The sequence below is a fragment of the Astyanax mexicanus genome, chromosome 1, assembly GCF_023375975.1.
Source record: "Astyanax mexicanus isolate ESR-SI-001 chromosome 1, AstMex3_surface, whole genome shotgun sequence".
NCBI classification, from domain to species: Eukaryota; Metazoa; Chordata; class Actinopteri; order Characiformes; family Acestrorhamphidae; genus Astyanax; species Astyanax mexicanus.
Window position 1 is genome coordinate 36,471,503 of NC_064408.1, and position 18,603 is coordinate 36,490,105.

At 36.7% G+C, this 18,603-nt stretch overlaps 1 protein-coding gene across 1 annotated transcript in view; it reads left to right on the forward strand.

Annotated features, from left to right (window-relative positions):
• The window catches only part of ar (androgen receptor), a 206,579-nt gene extending 189,929 nt beyond the window's left edge, over positions 1-16,650 (forward strand). The window contains exons 5-8 of the mRNA XM_022685081.2: positions 430-574; positions 6,704-6,834; positions 8,673-8,824; positions 9,687-16,650. Of these exons, the coding sequence (XP_022540802.2) occupies positions 430-574; positions 6,704-6,834; positions 8,673-8,824; positions 9,687-9,845 (587 nt within the window). The 3' untranslated portion in view covers positions 9,846-16,650. The remainder of the gene's footprint in view (positions 1-429; positions 575-6,703; positions 6,835-8,672; positions 8,825-9,686) is intronic.
• The last annotated feature ends 1,953 nt before the right edge of the window (positions 16,651-18,603 follow it).

The window sequence follows — 18,603 nt, forward strand, 5'->3', positions numbered from 1 at the left end:
TTCTTTCATTTCTTCATTTCCCCTCCCCTCCTCACATTCATTCACTTTCCTTCCTCTTCTTCTCCTTTCTTGTCTGCCTCCCAATTCTCTCACACTCACTTTGGTATTTCTCTCTTTACTTTCACTTTCATTGTATCTCTCTCTCTCTCTCCTTTCTTTATTTCTCTCTCTTGATTCTCTTCCTATTTTTTGTTCTTGTCTATCTTTTCTTTGCCTCTCTCTTTTTCGTTTTTTATTTCCCTTTACCTTCTAATATATTCTCTCGTCCTCTGTCTCTCTTTGTTCTTTGTCTGTTTTGTCATCTCTCCTCTTATCCTCTTTTTATACTTCAATCGTTTTTTATTTTTCTTTTCCACTTTTTTTTTTACCTCCCATTTCTCCACATCCTGATTCTCTTTCTCTTTTCCCCTCTTTCTCTCTCTCTCTCAGGTTTCCGCAATCTGCACGTGGATGATCAAATGACGATGATTCAGCATGCGTGGATGGGCGTGATGGTGTTCGCTCTTGGTTGGAGGTCGTACAAAAACGTGAACGCTCGGATGCTGTACTTCGCTCCAGACCTGGTCTTCAACGAGTCAGTGTTTGTCCTTCTCTTTTCATCTGTACAACCTTCTCTCTCTCTCTATTCAACCCCCCCTCTCTGTTTCTACTCAATCTCCCCTTTCAATTCAATTCAATTCAATTCAGTTTAAAGTAGCTTTATTATCAAAACTGTGTGAGGTACTGTGTTGACAAAGCATCATAACAAATTAAAAACAACAATGATGACATGAACACGATATAACAGATACAATAATAACAACATTTAGTCTGTTTAAGAATCAATCTGAAAAATCATTATGATTATTATAATATTTTACAATAATCATAATTTCATAATAATGTATCCATTTCTGTGTGATTCGTAGGGTTGGGGTCCCCAAGATATTGGGGGTGGTGTTGGGGATGGGGTGTTCCACTATCTCTAAGGCTGTAATATGTAGTCATGTAAGCAGAGCAGTGTGCCCCTCTCCAATAGTAATTCGTATTTTTTTCTATTTGTGTTTATTTTTTTATCTTTAAATATCTTTATAAAAATGACAAAAATGAAGTTTTCTGAATTTTCACACTGAAAAAGAAAGAGCATCATTATCTCGAACTCACCTTTCATAAAGTGACCCCACATCGCCCTCTCTGGGCAACTTAAGTAATAAAAAAAGTGCAGAACTAAATCAGCACAAATGCTTAACAACAATGTGTTGGTAGCAACAGACAGTTATCCAACACACACTTACTGCCCAAGGCCCTCTGGGCTGTTTTTGCACCTAGCTTGATATAGTTCTAATCTAATCTAATGATTATTTTGATTATCAATTAATCTGTCAGTTATTTTTTTTTCAGTTAATCAAATGTTAATCAAATAAAAAGTAAGAAAAAGTTCAATTTGATTTCCAGCATTCTATTTAATAAACCGAACTGTCTTTGTAGTTTTTACATAAAGAATTAACCTGAGTTACATTCATTTTAACATGATCATTATTTACTAACACAAAAACCATGTATGTAATTCTGTGATTCTTAAACAGTCAGATAATACTTTAAAAAAGGCTTTACATTTATGATTTTCTTTTACTTTGAATGGAACTGCTGCTGGAAAAGAAAAGTGAGATATAAATTTACTAAGAATGAGCCTTACTTAACACAAATGGAGCTTAACTAAGAGCTCACTCTGTATTTCTTTTTCTCTCTCTTTCTTTCTGTGTAAATTCACACACACACATAAACGGAGTGCACAACATTTTCTGTTACATGCTTATGATCTGTAAATAATAAATAATAATCAATAATTCTCAATAATTCTCAAACCCTACAGTACATAAAATCTTTATTTAACTTTTACACTAAATAAATAAATAAATAAGTAGTGACATACAGTGAAACAGTCTTTAAAAATATACTGTGATATATATTTTTTTGGTCATACGCCCAGCTCTACTACAGGATGTAATGGGAACATTGTTGAAAGTGCCGTTTATCCTCTCCTTACAGAAAAACTGCTTAGACAGAGAATCCTGATGTAGGTATGTCACCATCTACAGCATGGTGCACCACCTCACAGGTCTGCTGCTGCCACTGTGTTGTCAGTGCCTGCACACAGTCGCCCTCCAGCCCAGGCGTTTTATGTACATCAGCCAGAGCAGCATTATGTTCTCCTCCTGATGCAGCGCTTTAGCTTTCTGTGTTCAGAGAGTTCTTAAAGCTCTGCTTCCACCAGAAAACTCAGATACCCGTACCGATCTTCCCTGCACTTCAGTAACACCTTAACAGAGAAGAGACAGAAAGCGCATAAATACACCTATTACAGATTACTGAGATGATTCAGACATGCAGATATACAGCACCACTAAGCAAGTACTAATGCGCTCCCTTTCTTTCTTTCTTCTTTTCTTCTTTTTCTTTGTCTCTTTCTCTAAACTTTTTTTCTTCTATTTTCTCTTTTATTGCGTTCTCCCAGCAAATGTTTTTCTTTCTCTTTGTCTTTCCACACTGTAACCCATAAGTTGTTTAAACTCAAATGATTTAAGTCTGTTTTACATAAAAATGTATACTTCTAAATAATGTTCAACTATTATTGAGTTAGTTGAACATTACTGGGCACATATACGCTACTATTCAAACTGAGATCTTTGAGTTGAATCAACTTATAATAACTGAGTTTAGTCTGTTGCCATTAACAGCTTCTTTTTCATTGGCTTCTGTCACAATCTATTTGCATACTGGGTGTGTCCAACAGTTTCTGACTAACACTCACCATCAGTGTATAGTGATTCCCCTTAGAAATAAATTAACTTCCCCTTTAGTTGTAATAAGTTGATGCTAACTCAACTTTTGATTCCCCATTATTTAAAAATTGGCTTCCTTAAAAAAGTTAAGTAAGTTCTAACTTATCTGATCTGACAGTATAACAAAAATAAAAAAGTTAAATCAGCTTCCTCTTTAGTTATAATAACTTGATGTTCTAAGTTATGCTAACTTAAGTTTTCATTTTCATTTCTCATTACTTAACTTCTTTAAGGCTTTTTTCTTGTTTCTCCTTTTGTTTTCTGTCTTGCTCCTTTTCTCCCATTCCTTTTCTCATCATTTTTGTTTTTATTTTTTTTGTCATTTTCTCCCTTTTCTCATTTTTGTCTTCTTGTCTCCCTTTCCCCCTCCATTTTCTTTCCCTCTATTTTCTTTCTTTCTTTTGTTTCTTTTCTTTGTCTCCTTCTCTTAATCGTTTTTTTTTCTTATATTTTCTCTATTATTGCTTTCTCTCAGTAAATGTTTGTCTTTCTCTTTGTCTTTCCAGCACACTTCTTTCTTTCCTTTGCTTTCCCTTTTATATCCTTTGTTTCTTTCCTTTGTTCTTACTTGCTCCTTTTCTCTTATTCTCACTTCTGTTCCTCATCATTTTTGTCTTTTATTTCTGGTTGTTTTCTCCCTTTCCACCTCCCTTATTTCTTTTCTTAATATTTTTTTCTTTGTTTTTCTCTCTTCTATTTCTCACCATCTTCTCAATTTTTATTATTTTTTGCTCTTTTTTCATTTTTTTGTTTCTATTTCTTTCTTCCATGTATGTATTAATTTGTTAATTTCTTTCTTTTTCTTTGTCTCCTTCTCTTAACTGTTTTTTTCTTTCTCTTTGTCTTTCCAGCACACTTCTTCCGTTCCTTTCATGTTTTCTCTCTTTTATTTATCTTTCCTATTTTTTTTTGTCTCTCTCTTTTTGTCCTATTTTTGTTCTCTTTCTTGCCCCTTTTCTCAGCTTCTCGCTTCAGTTTCTCATTACTTGTCTCCCTTTCCCTCTCTTAGTTCTTTTACAAATTTTCTCTTTTGTGTTTCTCATCATCTTTTCCCCTTTCTCTTGTCTTGTCTTTTTCTCTCTTTCCCTCTCCATATTTCCAGCTGGTCACCAACTCCAGTAGACAGTTGGTCATAGCATCAGATGACAACATCTTTCATTCTTTTTTCCCTCTGTTCTCTCTATCTGACCTACCTACATTTGTGGTGGCAATTGTGTGTTTTTTGGAAAGTATAAATGTGTTTTTGGTCACACTATCTTTTTAAGCACTTTTCTTAATTTAGGAGGAAATGAATCGTTTTTTTCCAGCCTCTGGTTTTAGTGGCCATCTAACCTCTAATTTTCATGTCTCTCTCTCTTTTTTTACTTCTCTACCTGGTTTTCTCCCTTCCTACCTTTATTTCATTTTGCTCCAGTCTCTTCCTCCTCCTCCTCCTCCTCCTCCTCCTCCTCCTCCTCCCTCCACTGCTGAGTTCGTTTGATAGGAGCTCTACTCTTTTCACTCGTCCATGTCTTTCTCTGAAGGCTGTAAAGTCATCGCGCTGCCTTATATCTGTTTTTCTTCGTCACATCTTCACAACATCCTCTCTTTCTGCTGTTTACCTTATTCTCTCCCTCTCTTTCTCTCTGTTGCATCTCTTGTATGTCGGAGCACAATAGTCCAGCAGGGTTCTGTCTGAGTTCATTTGTTCGATTCTGTTGTCTTATTAAGATGTGTAGGACGTTTCTCATACACATAATTCCCCGGAGAAGATTGGATTTTTTTCACTTCCTCACACTGTCAATGCTCTCCTCCTTCTGCCGCTAAAGAAGAGAGAGATGATGCCTTTCGGAGAAATGCATCTGCTCCTCTCTTCAAACTCTGCTATTGTGCTCTGATACTTGGGAAATATCTGGTTTTGCGGGAGATAAAAAAAAAACACACCATTTCAGCAGTCTGTCTCATTTCTGTGCTCCTAATGGGCTTGTTTGGCTAGTTTGGCCAAGTTCGTAAATATATGGTGTTTATATCTCAGCATGAGGCAAAAATGGAAACGTATTCTAATGTTCTTAGTGCTAGGTAATATAACGTCAAATAAATATAACAATTAGATTGCAATTTACAATAAGAGTACCTAGAATATCTAGGAAAATAATTATTAATTGACACTAGTGAAGACATTCTTAATCATTACAGCATTTTAAATAGTGCCTCAAATCATTATTAAATAATTATAATGTTTTATCATTATAAAATTATAATTATTATAACTACTGCCAATAAATAAAATGTTGACATTACTTAACCATTTAAAAATGTTTATTACAATCATCATAATTACTGTTATTTTTGACCCTTATAGTAAAGTCTGACACAATTAATTCACATTTTTTTGCTCAGTTGGCTCTGTGTTGAGTTTTCATCCATGTTGCATTGATGGTGAAGGCTCGACGGGGTGGAGTCACATGACCCAACATTCTGTAGCTTTTTTTAAGGACAAAGATTTTTTTTTAAACAGTAACATAACCAATATCAGCAAGATTAGTAATTATTGAATTCCATTTCAAATGTGTTTTATTAATTTCTCAGCCCTATATTAAAGTATATAATTACAATGCAGAATTAGATAATACTGGTTGAAACGATTTTGAGCTAGAACGGTCCCGACAGTGGGACTTGCCGTAGGTAAGTTTAACTGCCATGCTTCTTTCAGTTCCAGTGATGGTTCTGTAGCTCTCAGCTTGCCCAAAAATGCATGTGTAAGGTGTGTCCTCTGGAGGCTCAAAGAACTAATTCCTTTTCCTGACTGTAGGTGAAGCCTATGAGCAAAAAATACTGATTCTTGCATAATCTTGCTACTGAAAACCACTCAACTCTACATTTGCTTGTTCATCACAGGTCTCTGCTTGCTCTATTTAACTCTCATTTCACATAGTTGGCTCAAATCTCTGTATACTTACTCAACTCAACTCTGTTCATTAGCTTATCTCTCCATTCATTTGCTTGGCTTGACTTTCCATTTGCCTCAGTTCTTACTTACTTACTTAACTGAACTCAACTCTTTATTCATTTGCTCATTTTGTCTCTCTATTTGTAGCTTAACTCTGTTTCTCGACTGTGTTCATTTGCTCGGCTCTCTGTGTTCATTTGCTCAACTCTCCATTTGCTCGTTCTGCTGGACTCTTCCATTACTCAGTTGGCTCAACTGTCAAAAGTCAAGCTGAGCAAGTGAACTCCCTTGTGTTTTTACCCCTCTCTCTCTCTTTCACTCTCTCCGTCGCTTCCTGACCCTGTTCCATGATTAATCTGTAAAATATAACAAACGTTTTTTTTTATGCAAATTAATCATTTTATATTTTAGGTTTGGCCCTAACAGCTGTAATGTACTCTTTTTTTACAGAGCCTGGTGATGCATTAGTGGTTTATTTAAACACAGCATCGCTACTGTAAAGTTCAGAAAGTAGTACATTTTATTTGTGCTGAAATATGGATTAAGTATCATGACTAACTCTTACTGTCTTAACCACCACATACTCTCTCTCTCTCTCTCTCTCTCTCACTCTCTCAAAGCTACCATGTCTGAGCTTAATTGTGTTTAATACTAAAACTATTACTAGTACTATAATACTATATTACTATAATACTATTAGAATACATTTGTAAAAGTTTACTCTTCTCAGTTTGCAGTTTGCAGTGCATAATACGCACAAGAAGGTAAAAGCATATTAACCAGTAATTATTCATGATAAATCACATAAAATCACTTTATTTGATTATTTAATAGATTATTTAATCTCTTTCTGTCCCACACCCTCTCTAGTGTTTTTACCTCTCTCTCTTCTTATTTTTTTCATGCATTTAATTCTCTCACATTTTCACTTCTCTCACTTTTTGTCTTTCAGTCAGAGGATGCATATCTCCAACATGTATGAGCACTGTATGCAGATGAAGCACCTGTCACAGGAGTTTGTGCTCCTTCAGGTCACTCAGGAGGAGTTCCTCTGCATGAAGGCCCTCCTACTCTTCAGCATCAGTGAGTGACTATCCTCCATGCCCTACACTACCTGCTGCATTTTTACTTCCATTCTTTATTGCATTCCCAATTACATTCTTAATTACATTCTTAATCACATACTCATCTCAATATTCCAGTGGCGATTTCTTCTGTAAGGCGATCGGGTGACGCTTCACCACAGGGCAAGAAGGAGATTTAATTCTTCCAGCACATTCAGACAGTTTTAAACTAGCTGTGGCTATTCTGGAAAGCCAATCCTGTTTTAATTAACTATCATAGACCAATCAGCATAGACTAGCCTTGTCCACAGTACTGCCCATTTTCCGGCGATTGACTTCCAGGTTTTTTTTTTTTTCTTTAGAATTTCAGGCTCTGTAATGCAATTCTGAATGGGACTTTCACTTGCATACATGTCACATATAGGTCTATAATAAGATCTATTACATCACAATAAGATTTTTTTGTGGACAATACATTGTCCCAGGAATTATTGCAATAAAATATATTTTTATAATTTTAAGGCTCTTAAATTCCACTGACATTAATGATAAAAGAATAGCATAAAAATACAATTATACACTTTTTAAAGAAAAAAATATTAAGAATGAATCATTTATTATAATTACTTTGGGAGTTATATACTTATTTCTTTACCTACTTTAGTCCACACTGTGTGTATGGAGTCACATTTATTGAAGCATGACTAGCTTAAATACTGTTCCCTGTTTGTAGGTTTGTTCATATGTGTGAACAAACCTACAATAAACACAATAGAAGACATATAGAAGACATCTAATATTATTGAGGTAATGCTCATTTCTTATATGATAAATCGATATTGCAATTATTGTGACAGGCCAAGTCAAATACAACCTGGCTGTGTTTTCCACTGCTGAGGGCTAAGTTTGGTTGTTGTGGTTACTAGTATCATGTCGTACTGCTTTGTTCCCACTTAGATCAGGACCAGAAAGCATATTGTAATAATTATAATGAGACAGCTGCTGTTGTTAGATTTGTGCGGTTAGTCAGCTAGCATTGCATTGCTAACCTGGTTTCCGGCCTGACTGCCATCCCTACAGCGGCATATAACCATGCCGGCTACCAGATACTGCGCCATCTGACCCATGACTGAATATACTGGCCATGCTTTACATTTAGAGGGAACTAGTGAAAGGGGGATTAATCATTTTATTGCTTTAAAATACAGAGGAGACCATTTTTAATGAGTGAATCATGTACGTTTTGAATTGTGATTGCACTTATTGTATCTTTTCAAGTGTTTAATTGTATTTTTTTTTTACTTTATTCTGTATGTGTTGCACCTAAAGTAAAGTACTGTCTAAAGAAAACTGAAATAAATGGTCAGTGTGAAAGCTTTACTTCATTTTATGATTAATGGTAAAGTTTGTAAACTCTCTCTTCATATTTAGAGTTATTTGTGAGGTAAACTGGCACAGTTTATTGATTAGTCATTGTAGGACGAAAATCATTTTTTTGAAGAACTCCCTGATATATCAGTCCACAAAAAGTTATCCAGCTGATTAGCAAACTAATTTGCACAGTGCGATTTGAATATTGACCATTATCCACCCCCCCCCCCCAGCTCAAGTTGTTCAGTTTTTTATTGTTTTTTCTCTTTTGTAGACTTGTTTAGCTGTACTATTGTTCTATTATATATTACCTGATTGTGTTTTATTGTTACAGTGAGACTCTAAATATTCTCTTAAACCTGCTTTTAGTGTTGAGGAGACCATTGAGCCAAATCTATTTGAATCGAACACACTGTTTCTCACACATTCTCTCTCTCTCTCTCTTTCTCTCTCTCTCTCTCTCTCTCTCTCTCTTTCTCACTGTAGTTCCTGTAGAAGGTCTGAAGAGTCAAAAGTATTTTGATGAGCTGCGTCTCACATACATTAACGAGCTGGACCGTCTGATTAATCAAGGGAGGAAGAGTAACTGCGCACAGCGCTTCTACCAGCTCACACGCCTCATGGACTCGCTGCAGCCGGTGAGGCACACACACACACACACACACACACATACAAATTCCTTGAAAGCCAGCTGTACAGTCTGCGAAATCAGCAGTTTACCTGTGCAGTTCTGTATGAATATAAACTATATTTATAATTCTGTTTATCTGAATACTAATAAATAGAATAAATACGAACAAAAAAATAACAGTTTTTCTTTCCATTTTCCATCTAACACCTAGTTTAAGTAATTATTCCTTCAGTAAAAAAAAGTAAATCAGGTGATCTTCTAACCATGAAATCAGTACCTTTACTGACCTACAGCTTATTCTGATCACTGACTTTATGTTTATTTGGGTTCATTTAATGTTAGAGATTTACGGTAAACACTGGTATAATTCTGACCATTAAAATGAGTCATTAATAATGTTTAATGACACAGATCAGAATAAAAGGGACAATAGTTTTTTTTTTCATGTGGAGTGTTTTTACTCAGTTGTAGTTTTTAATATAACTATTTCTCTTTTCTTCTGTCCTTCTTTCCTTTTTCTCCTTCTTTTAACATTTTCTTCTTCTTTCATCTTATTTTATTTTTTCTTCTTCTCCCACCTCCTACTTTTTTTTTTTACCTTCGTCTCTACTGTCCACTGTTCTTGTCTCGTACTGCCATATCTCCTTTTATTTCTCCCCTTCATCACTTTCCTTCTGCTTTTGGCTTTTGTCTTCTCATCTTCTACTTTCTTATCTCCTCTCCATTCATCCTTTCCTTTCTCATCTTCTCCTCCTTTCCTCTCACACATTATGATTCTCTTATCTTCTATCCTTTCATCTTCTCCTCTCTTTTTCCATTATCTTCCTCCTCTCTCTTCTTTACATCTCTCTCTCTTTCTCTTTTCGCAGATTGTGCGGAAGCTGCACCAGTTTACCTTTGACCTTTTCGTCCAGGCCCAGTCTCTGCCCACTAAGGTCAGCTTCCCTGAGATGATCGCCGAGATCATTTCCGTCCAAGTACCAAAGATCCTCGCTGGCCTGGCCAAGCCAATCCTGTTCCACAAGTGACCCCAGGCTCCGCCTTCCAAGCCCAGACTGGCCAAGCCCACGGCCACCGATCCCGTCTAGATCCGGATTGATCCGGTCTGTTCCAGTCCACGGCACGGCCCGCACGGCTTTTTCTCTCAAGGTTCTGCAGGGAGACCTAAAGATTTGTACTCTCTCTCTCTCTTTTTCTCTCTCTCTCTCCCTCTGTCCTCCTCTCTCGCTCCTTATCCTTTTCTTCTCTTTCGAAAAATGTCTCTGAAATCTGCCGAGGACCATTACATTGTTACACCGGTCTATCTTCTGCTGCGAGATAATTTCACATCATTTTCTCACGCTGATAGCGCCGTGTGGATCGCCCCTCTCTCTCTCTCTCTCTCTCTCTCTCCCTGTCTCTCTCTTTTTTCTCAAGCATTATTCCTGAAGAGTCTGAAATCTGAAGAACCTTTAGTTTTTACTTGAGCCCTGAAAAGACAAAATGTGCACTAGTAGTTTCCCTTAAAAAAGGCACTGCTCTGTTTACGTCTTATATATATATATATATATATATTTCACTCTATGCATTTGTGTTGGCTTGGAAACGTAAGCGTTTACTGCCGTAAAGCTCGAGTTCAGGCTGCTTTAACCAGAAAAAAAAAACAAAAAACTAAAGGCAGAGAAAAGCTATCTAATGGCCTCCAAAATTACTCACTAATCAAAAGAGTGACAATCAAGCGTGTTTATATCCGTGTCTGGGTTTCTATTTTTCGTATGGTGGTGTTCAAGTCCCATGTAACTTTAGACGCACAGACGTTTTCTCTTCTCCGATTTTACAGCGGCCACAAAACAGGAACCAACGTGTGTTTCTAAAACCTGCAACACATAACGACTGCGCAGTATTTCCAGTTCTCTTGGATTGGATTCTCTACTGTATTACGCAGTTATTTTACACTACCATTCAAAATCTGGAATCACTGCAATAACATTCAGCATTTTTCTTAAATTCTCAAATTTTTGCCACTTTACTTCATACTTGAAGCGTTTTAGGAACAATAAAAAGTGCTAAACATTCATTCAGATGTTAGTATTAGTCGAACTTTAGAGATGGTAATTAGTAGATTAGTAGAACTTTAGAGACGTGAATGTTATTAGACCTTCTTCTTTGATATTAGGCTATAAGTTTAGGCTTTCATTATGAATTAAGACACAGATTTGAGCTTTAGATATAACTATAGATATTAATGTTATTAGAACTTCATTAGGGCTATTAATGATGCACTGCATTACAGATTTAGACGATCATGATCTTTATCAAAAGCTTTATCTTTGAAAAAAAAACATTTGATGCATTTATCTATAAACAAAATGAATACGTTTGTGATAACAGTGATGCTAAACTTTTGAATGGTAGTGGGCTCTGCTGATAAAGGATAACAATATGAGAACTTAATGCACAAACACACTCTTACACACACACACACACACACACACACATTCTTACACACACAACATAACCTTTGGTGAGGGCTGCATGTTCTCTCTCACTTTACTTTTTAATAGAATCGTCTTTTAAACTTGCCAGTCTGACAATTACGATAATAACTGTAGTTATTATCAACTCATTTATTTCTCTTCACTGCTTTCAACCTATACAAAAAAAACACACAAAACAAAAAAAGACAAACAAAAAAAAAACACTTTGCATGGTAAGGTTTTGCTCGTTAGATGTTTTTACACTTTTACAAAAATTAGCCTGTACATGTTTCACTCTTTATGATGTGAGGATTTTTGTAGCGAATAAGCTCTTGCACTTCAATGTGAATCTTCCAGACAAGCGCACTGCTTTAGCCTTTTTCTCATGGGCGGAGTTTGAGGAGCGAAGGACGTGCAACGAAACCACGACTAGCCACACCCCCAAAAGGTTTATTCCAATAATTGTACTGGTGATGGCGTGCAGAACAGCATGACTGCAAAGGGTTTAAACAATTGGATAATTCTATTTAGTGTGTTAACCATACATATGTTGAGTTAATAAATGGTTAATGAATGTCTATTGTTGCGTAATGCAACATTAACAAAAGCTTAAGTTGTTTTATATTGGTGCCTGTTATTATTATTAATTATAAGGGTTGCTCAAATGTATTGTATCATATTTTTGTTTGACTTGATCATTTATTTTGAAAACATTCATACAGTATATTTTATCTTTCTAAATGCAGTCAATATTCCTTAATACTTTACTAAACCTCAAACATCAGCTACAGGTCAGAAGCTGTAGTCTTAGTTAAACAAGACTACGTGAACCTTCGCTGCACTCTCTCCAACTCAGACTCTGCCTATGCTTTTTCTCCTTCTCCTCGTTGCTGTGGTCAATGTTGTTGACCAATCCTTTGGCATGGAAATGCATCCCTTCCCTCCCAAATCCCCCAGCCGTCTCCTTTACTGCAAGTGCCACCATTTCTGCACAAGCAATAAGTAATTAAATCTCTTTTTTTCTGACATTTGTAGACCTAGAAAACCAAAACACTGAACTGAACTAAGCTAAGCGATGGACTCATTCTGAATGAAAATGCAACAGGAGAAACCATGGCCTTTAAAGATTAAGCTAAACCGTTCCCTTTAAGCTAGTCTGAAGGACAGTCGGAGATCGTCTCACCTGTTGAATGTTGCCACACAAAATGGCTAAGCAACCAGGCATTGACACTCATTAAAGCTATACTGATAGTTTGGCAAAGTGCTCTCCGCAAACTACTCCAAATGCGGTCGAGACATGGTTGGTGTCTGAAGTTTTGAGGTTTGCTTCTTTCGTTTTATCTACGAGGCTACCATAGCTAGCTAACAAGATTAGCCTAAATAACAGTGGGGAACTGTAACTATTATACCTCAGCTAAAACTTATAACAAATGATTAAAACTAGCAAAACAAAAAATGTGTTCTTGAAGTTTCCAAGGGATTTTAGAAGATAAAGTAATCCAGTTGCTGCAATTCAGGCATTAAAACCAGACTTTTAAGGCTTGCGAACAATATAACAGTCTGGGGTCGGTTGCACCAGTTGGGCGTAAGCTTAAACGTAGGCTAGTTCTAACACGCGTGCTTACTAAATTCATATTTACTCATAATTATACTAAATTAAAACGGGTTATCACCACACAAACTAGTATGTACACAGCAGCTAGTGGCTACTAAATATCTACACCTTCACCTGAGTGGGAGTAAGCTGTAATTAAACCAATAGAAAAACATAAAATTAACGAAACCATTAGGGATGTCCCTGATCTGATCATGTGCTCGGAATTGGGTCCAATCACATCATTTTTTGAAGGATCGGGTGGAAAAGACTCTGTTCACTGATGTATATAAAAAAAATAACATTATGTTGTTCATATGTCCATTCATATGTCAGTAAAAACTACATGTTCGCAGAAAGCGAAATAAATATACAGAAGACAAAACATTTTTTTTTTATTTAAGAAAAGTAGTATATCGTCGCTGTCCAATGAAAAACACTTATCTCCAAAACACCAACTTCACAGGAGAGAGAAAAAACCTTGTAAATTTTCAATGGAAGTCAATGTAAAAAGAGTTTGTTTCAGGTCATTTTGAAGAGTTTCTATTGGTCCGTTCATCAAGAAATTTTGCAACAGTGTAAGGGACAATTTGTCTGTTCAAATTATGTAATAAACTAAAAAGCGACATAAATGGAGATAAGTGTTTTCCATAGGACAGCGACGATATTTAAATTGAAATGGCTATTTAGTGCTTGTTTATTTTGGGATTTAAAAATCATAATAATAAAATAATTTAAACCTTAAGGTACAACTTGGAGGTGTTCTTCCTTTTTTTAGTATCAAATCAGGACTCTGTATCAGCAGATACTCAAAATCAAATGACTCGGGACATCCATAGAAACTGTTATATGGGTGGAAAACAAAAACAGCTGCTGCTGGGTGTTAGGATGCAGGCTACTTTTGAAAACATAATATACAGCTCTGGACAAAATGAAGAGTTTATTTGATTTTGCTAATGAATCAGACAACATTTCTCCCAAATTCCTTATTAAATATTGCTATTTAAGGCATTTATTTGCAGAAAATGAGAAATTACTAAAATAACAAAAAATATGCAGTGCTTTCAGAACTTAAATAGTGCAAAGAAAACAAGTTCATATTTATAAAGATCAGAGAGTTCAGAAATCAGTATTTGGTGGAATAACCCTGGTTTTTAATCACAGTTTTCATGCATCATGTTCTCCTCCACCAGTCTTACACACTGCTTTTGAATAACTTTATGACACTCCTGGTGCAACGATTCAAGCAGTTCACCTTGGTTTGATCTTCCCCTTGATTATATTCCAGAGGTTTTTAATTTGTCAAAATCCAAGAAATCCTCATTTTTAAATAGTCTCATATTTTTTTTTACCAGAACTGTATATTATATATTATCCCATATATTATCCAATAAGACATGCCGTTAAGTCTGTTTTTTTTTTTTTAGAATCAAAATTTATTAAAAACATCTGTGCTAATGCACAGCCTCTATGATCTACGCATGAGTTACTTGTAACTAGTTAGGACACGACATGCAAACTTGTGGTGCGACCGATTTTAGTAAACAGATCGTTTAAAAAGCACTAGTAGTAACTTATGCAAAGTGTCTGAACAGATAATATACTGGTTAATATAATAAACTGTGTATTATCTGAGTATACAGTAAACAGTTTGCAACATGCTAATTACAGGGGCTTCAGCTACAGTTGTTAGCCTTAGCTTTGTTAGCCTCGTAGCTCCAGTGTAAAGCTAAAGAACCACGTGGTAAACCCACGTTTTTTTTTTTTTTTTTTTTTTTCTTTTCACACCAATCTGTCTCTTGAACTCTGCCATTACTGTCACATTTTGTTAAGTAGCTCGGCTGTGTGAGGTGCTAAAAACTGGATCTGAATGCGGGCACGGCCCCCTCCCCGCACCAGCCGGAGCAGCTCCAGCGTGCGTGTCAGGAAACAGAAGCCTGTGTGGCTTAAGAGCAGGAAGAATGCAGATTTCCAGGCTCCACTCGTTTGACTGGATAATACCGTGGGCGTTATGTATGTAGATTGCCTTTTAACTGGGAAAGGCTCAGTGGAGAAGTGGCGCAGTCTGTTAGCTCGTTTGTGCCATTTTGCTAGCTGACGCGCCGGCTGGAGGTAAAGAGGGGAGAGGAGGGACGGGAGAAGATTGTTTTGTCAGGGGAGGACTTTTCTCCCCATCTTGACAGCTCAGAGCGAACTGCGAACACACTCGCGCGACTCTTTAAGCATTTAGAAGGTGCCTAAGGCGCTCATTACGAAGCGCTAAACTGGAAACTGAGAAGTGCACTTTTTTTCTGTATTAAGCCACCAGGCCTGATTTGCACCCCCTCCCCCACTCGCACGCTGCTGCTTCAAAGCTATGCTAAGTCATTAAATCATTAATCAAACGCCTGGTTCGCTAATTACCAAGAGTTTGTGGGTTGTTTCATATTTGATCAACAAGTTGGGAAAAGTTCAGCTCATTCTAAAGTTTTCGATCCCTTTTCCCGCCAAGTTAGCAAACGCGCCGTGCTAATGAAGTGCTAACGACAGCCTTGTGTACCCGCTGCTTACAAAGAGGCCGTGTAGTGTTTATGCTGGCCTTAGTAGAAAGCACTAATCGCTAATGCTTTTGTGTGCTTCTGTGGCTTAAAAAAAGGGTTGCAGATGACGTTTGTTCTCAACCTCAAGCTCTGCTGTTCGGTTTCAATGGCTTTAAAAAGGTGTTCGTGAAATACAGACAGCCAGGTGCGCGTGCATCTCTCACCCTAATGAATGTCAAGTGTGCATGCTTCACTTTATATACTCCTGCAGCGCTGAGGTTAGGCTCGACTAAACCAATCCCGTTAGTTCTACTTTTTTGACAAAAAGCAATAATTGAAGAAAACAGACGACAAAAGCTGCTTTTCGGATTGCTTGATCCCTGTTTCGGCTCCTGCTTTCAGAAGCCGACTCGGCTGACGGGTCGAGACAGCTAGAGGCGAACGTGGGGCACCTACTGGCTTCTGGATACAAACTCTCGACTCTGTAAAAAAAACCTGGATGTTTTCTATTTCATTTTTTGACGACGTGGCGTGTTGTTCAGTGATTAGGAGTTAAGTAGTGATGATGATGATTATTATTATTGCTTTTACTTTTTCCCCTTTTCTGAGCTGAACTGAAGCGTTGGTGTTTTTTTAAGCAGCAGTTTAAACAGAGCTCCTCAAAATCTTCTGATCTCACGTGATTCTGAAAACGGGAATGAGATGGTTTAGTTTGGTGAAGAAGTCGATGTACAAATAAAGAAACAAGCAGACTTGTCGAGGGTATGCAAACAAGCCATGTATTTATGATATTAGCTCTCCTATTTTTTTTTTTTTTTGGTTGTCGTTGGTGTAAGTCGTGTAACTTTGTGTATGTATGACTAATTATACCCGTTTTTCTATCCTGCTATTGGCTGTTATAGTATTCATACACATATTCCTTAAGTGATTTTTTTAAAAAGGTTTTTTTTTCCCTAGTGAACAGTTCTGGTTTGTGGTGTTTCTAAACTCCTGTAAGTTTATAGCCTCTTTTTTAAGAACACAGCACTTTTGCAGAATGTTTGGCTATTATTATAAAATGTAACCCCCCTGAGAAAAAAACTATTCCTATTTGTAAATGGATGATCCATTTGTTTTCGTTTTCTTTTCTGAGCTCTTGTCCGGATGGTCACAGACAGACCATCAGAAGCTTCACCACATCAAGGATTATAATGTGTAGCTTTTGTGTAAATTTGTTTTGTCTGTGTTTCTTTACATCCTATAAAATAAAATAATCATCTTTGTGCTTTGTGTGATGTGTGACTTATTGTGAGGGAAAGAGTTCCAAACAAAGATGGAGGGTAATATTTGAATACTCTCTATGTTTGTGTACGGCTCAGTGTGTTTCAATTCTAAAATAAGACCAAGCTCATGATTATAATTATGGCAAACTTCAATTTCTGAGGGATTTACCCAAGACTTCACTGTACTAATCAGATAACCCTCACGCGGCAACAAGGGGGGGAGAGGAACTCATATTTCTAAATTCTCTGCATAATTCAGTGGTTGAGAGAAACAATGAAAAGTTCACCATAATGAGAAAATGACTCCCATTTTATGTACTGTCCAAAACCACCAGTCAACTTACAGACATGCCACATTTCACAGGACAGGAAATAGAATAGTGCTTCATAACGTTTGAGGCTTCATGGCAAATGGAGGCTAAAGAACGCTGCACTGACCTGAGGGATATATGGGTATGAAGCTCCTTTGCTTTCTCTTATAGCTGTTTGTCTATAGACATGGCGAATTTTAGCCAGATGCTGCAGGTCACCAAAATACGACTCCCTGTGGATGTAATTCCCTCTATGCTGTATTACCAGGAGACATGTAAAATTGTGGATCGAGAAATGCTCAGAAACGGTACATTGATACATCAAGTAATGATGTACTTCATTTTCGGTACCACTTTAAAATAAGACTACCTTTATAAAGAGTTTATAAATGGTTTACGATTAGTTTATTAATGGCTACTAATTAGGTTGTAAATGCCTTAAAATCATAAATAATCAGTTATAACACATACATAGAAAGAGCAACAATGACCTGTTGTTTGTCAAATAATAAACCCACAGCCATCTATATTGTTGCCCTTTGTTATAACTGTGCTATAACTGATTATAAACTAATTGTAAACCATTTATAAAACCTCTATAAAGGTAGTCTTATTTTAAAGTGGTACCTAAAGTGGTATCTTCTTTAAAAAGTACAATGCACGTCATGCTGCAGCAAGAACATAGCAGAGGTATGTAGCCTAGCTTAAAGAAGATGCGAGCAGAGACTCAAGAGAACTCGAGCAAAATGCCCCAACTAAGCTTCTTTAATATATGATTACATTCTACTAAATGTATTCTATTAATTCATTTTCAATGAGTATATATGCAGAGAGGGATACATTATAATTTTAATATAACATTATAGTCATGTGTTTGGGGGTAGTGTTGTCTATTTTTGTCCCCCTTACATTACTTTTATGTTTATACTTTAAGTAGTTTTAAACCAGTACTTTTACACTTTCACTTAAAGGAGAACTCTGGTGTAAAATTGACTTTGGGTGTAGTAAAACATGATAAAAAGTACTAACCATTGATGAAAAGCCCACAGCCGTTCTTCTGCAGCTTTCCGAGATCCAGTAACTTTATTCCGTTTGTCCAAACACCCTTTAGACTGGGTGATATGGGGCATATTCTTGCCCCTGCAGATAAATCACTTTGTACACTGTTATCCAAGCTCAAAGTAGCTCCCCACTTCATTGGTAGAATCTGGATACCCCTGACATTTGCACAAGAAGTTTAGTAAAAAAAACACTGTTTACAACACGTAGGGTTATCTTAAAGTAAAGTCATGATCAGTACACAGAGGAGCTTGTAACGTTGACGGAAGCACAAGCTGTACACATGGAGAAGACGTGTCCGGGATGCGTGCTGTGCTCAGACTGTAGCTTCAGCTGGCATAACATAGGCGAACACGAAGAGAAAAGAAGATACAATGGTTCGCGTTTGTGCCTTTCCTGGCTGCAACCTTACCTGCTGGTCACTCTAATTTAAGATGACAGCGCCCAGAGATTGTTGTAAACTGTGTTTTTTAATAAGCTTCTTCCGCACATTTACAGTTCGCAATGCCTCGTTTTAAATGTGAGGGCTCTCCGGATTCTATCAATGAGGCATGTAGCTACTTTGAGCCTGGAAAACAGTGGAAA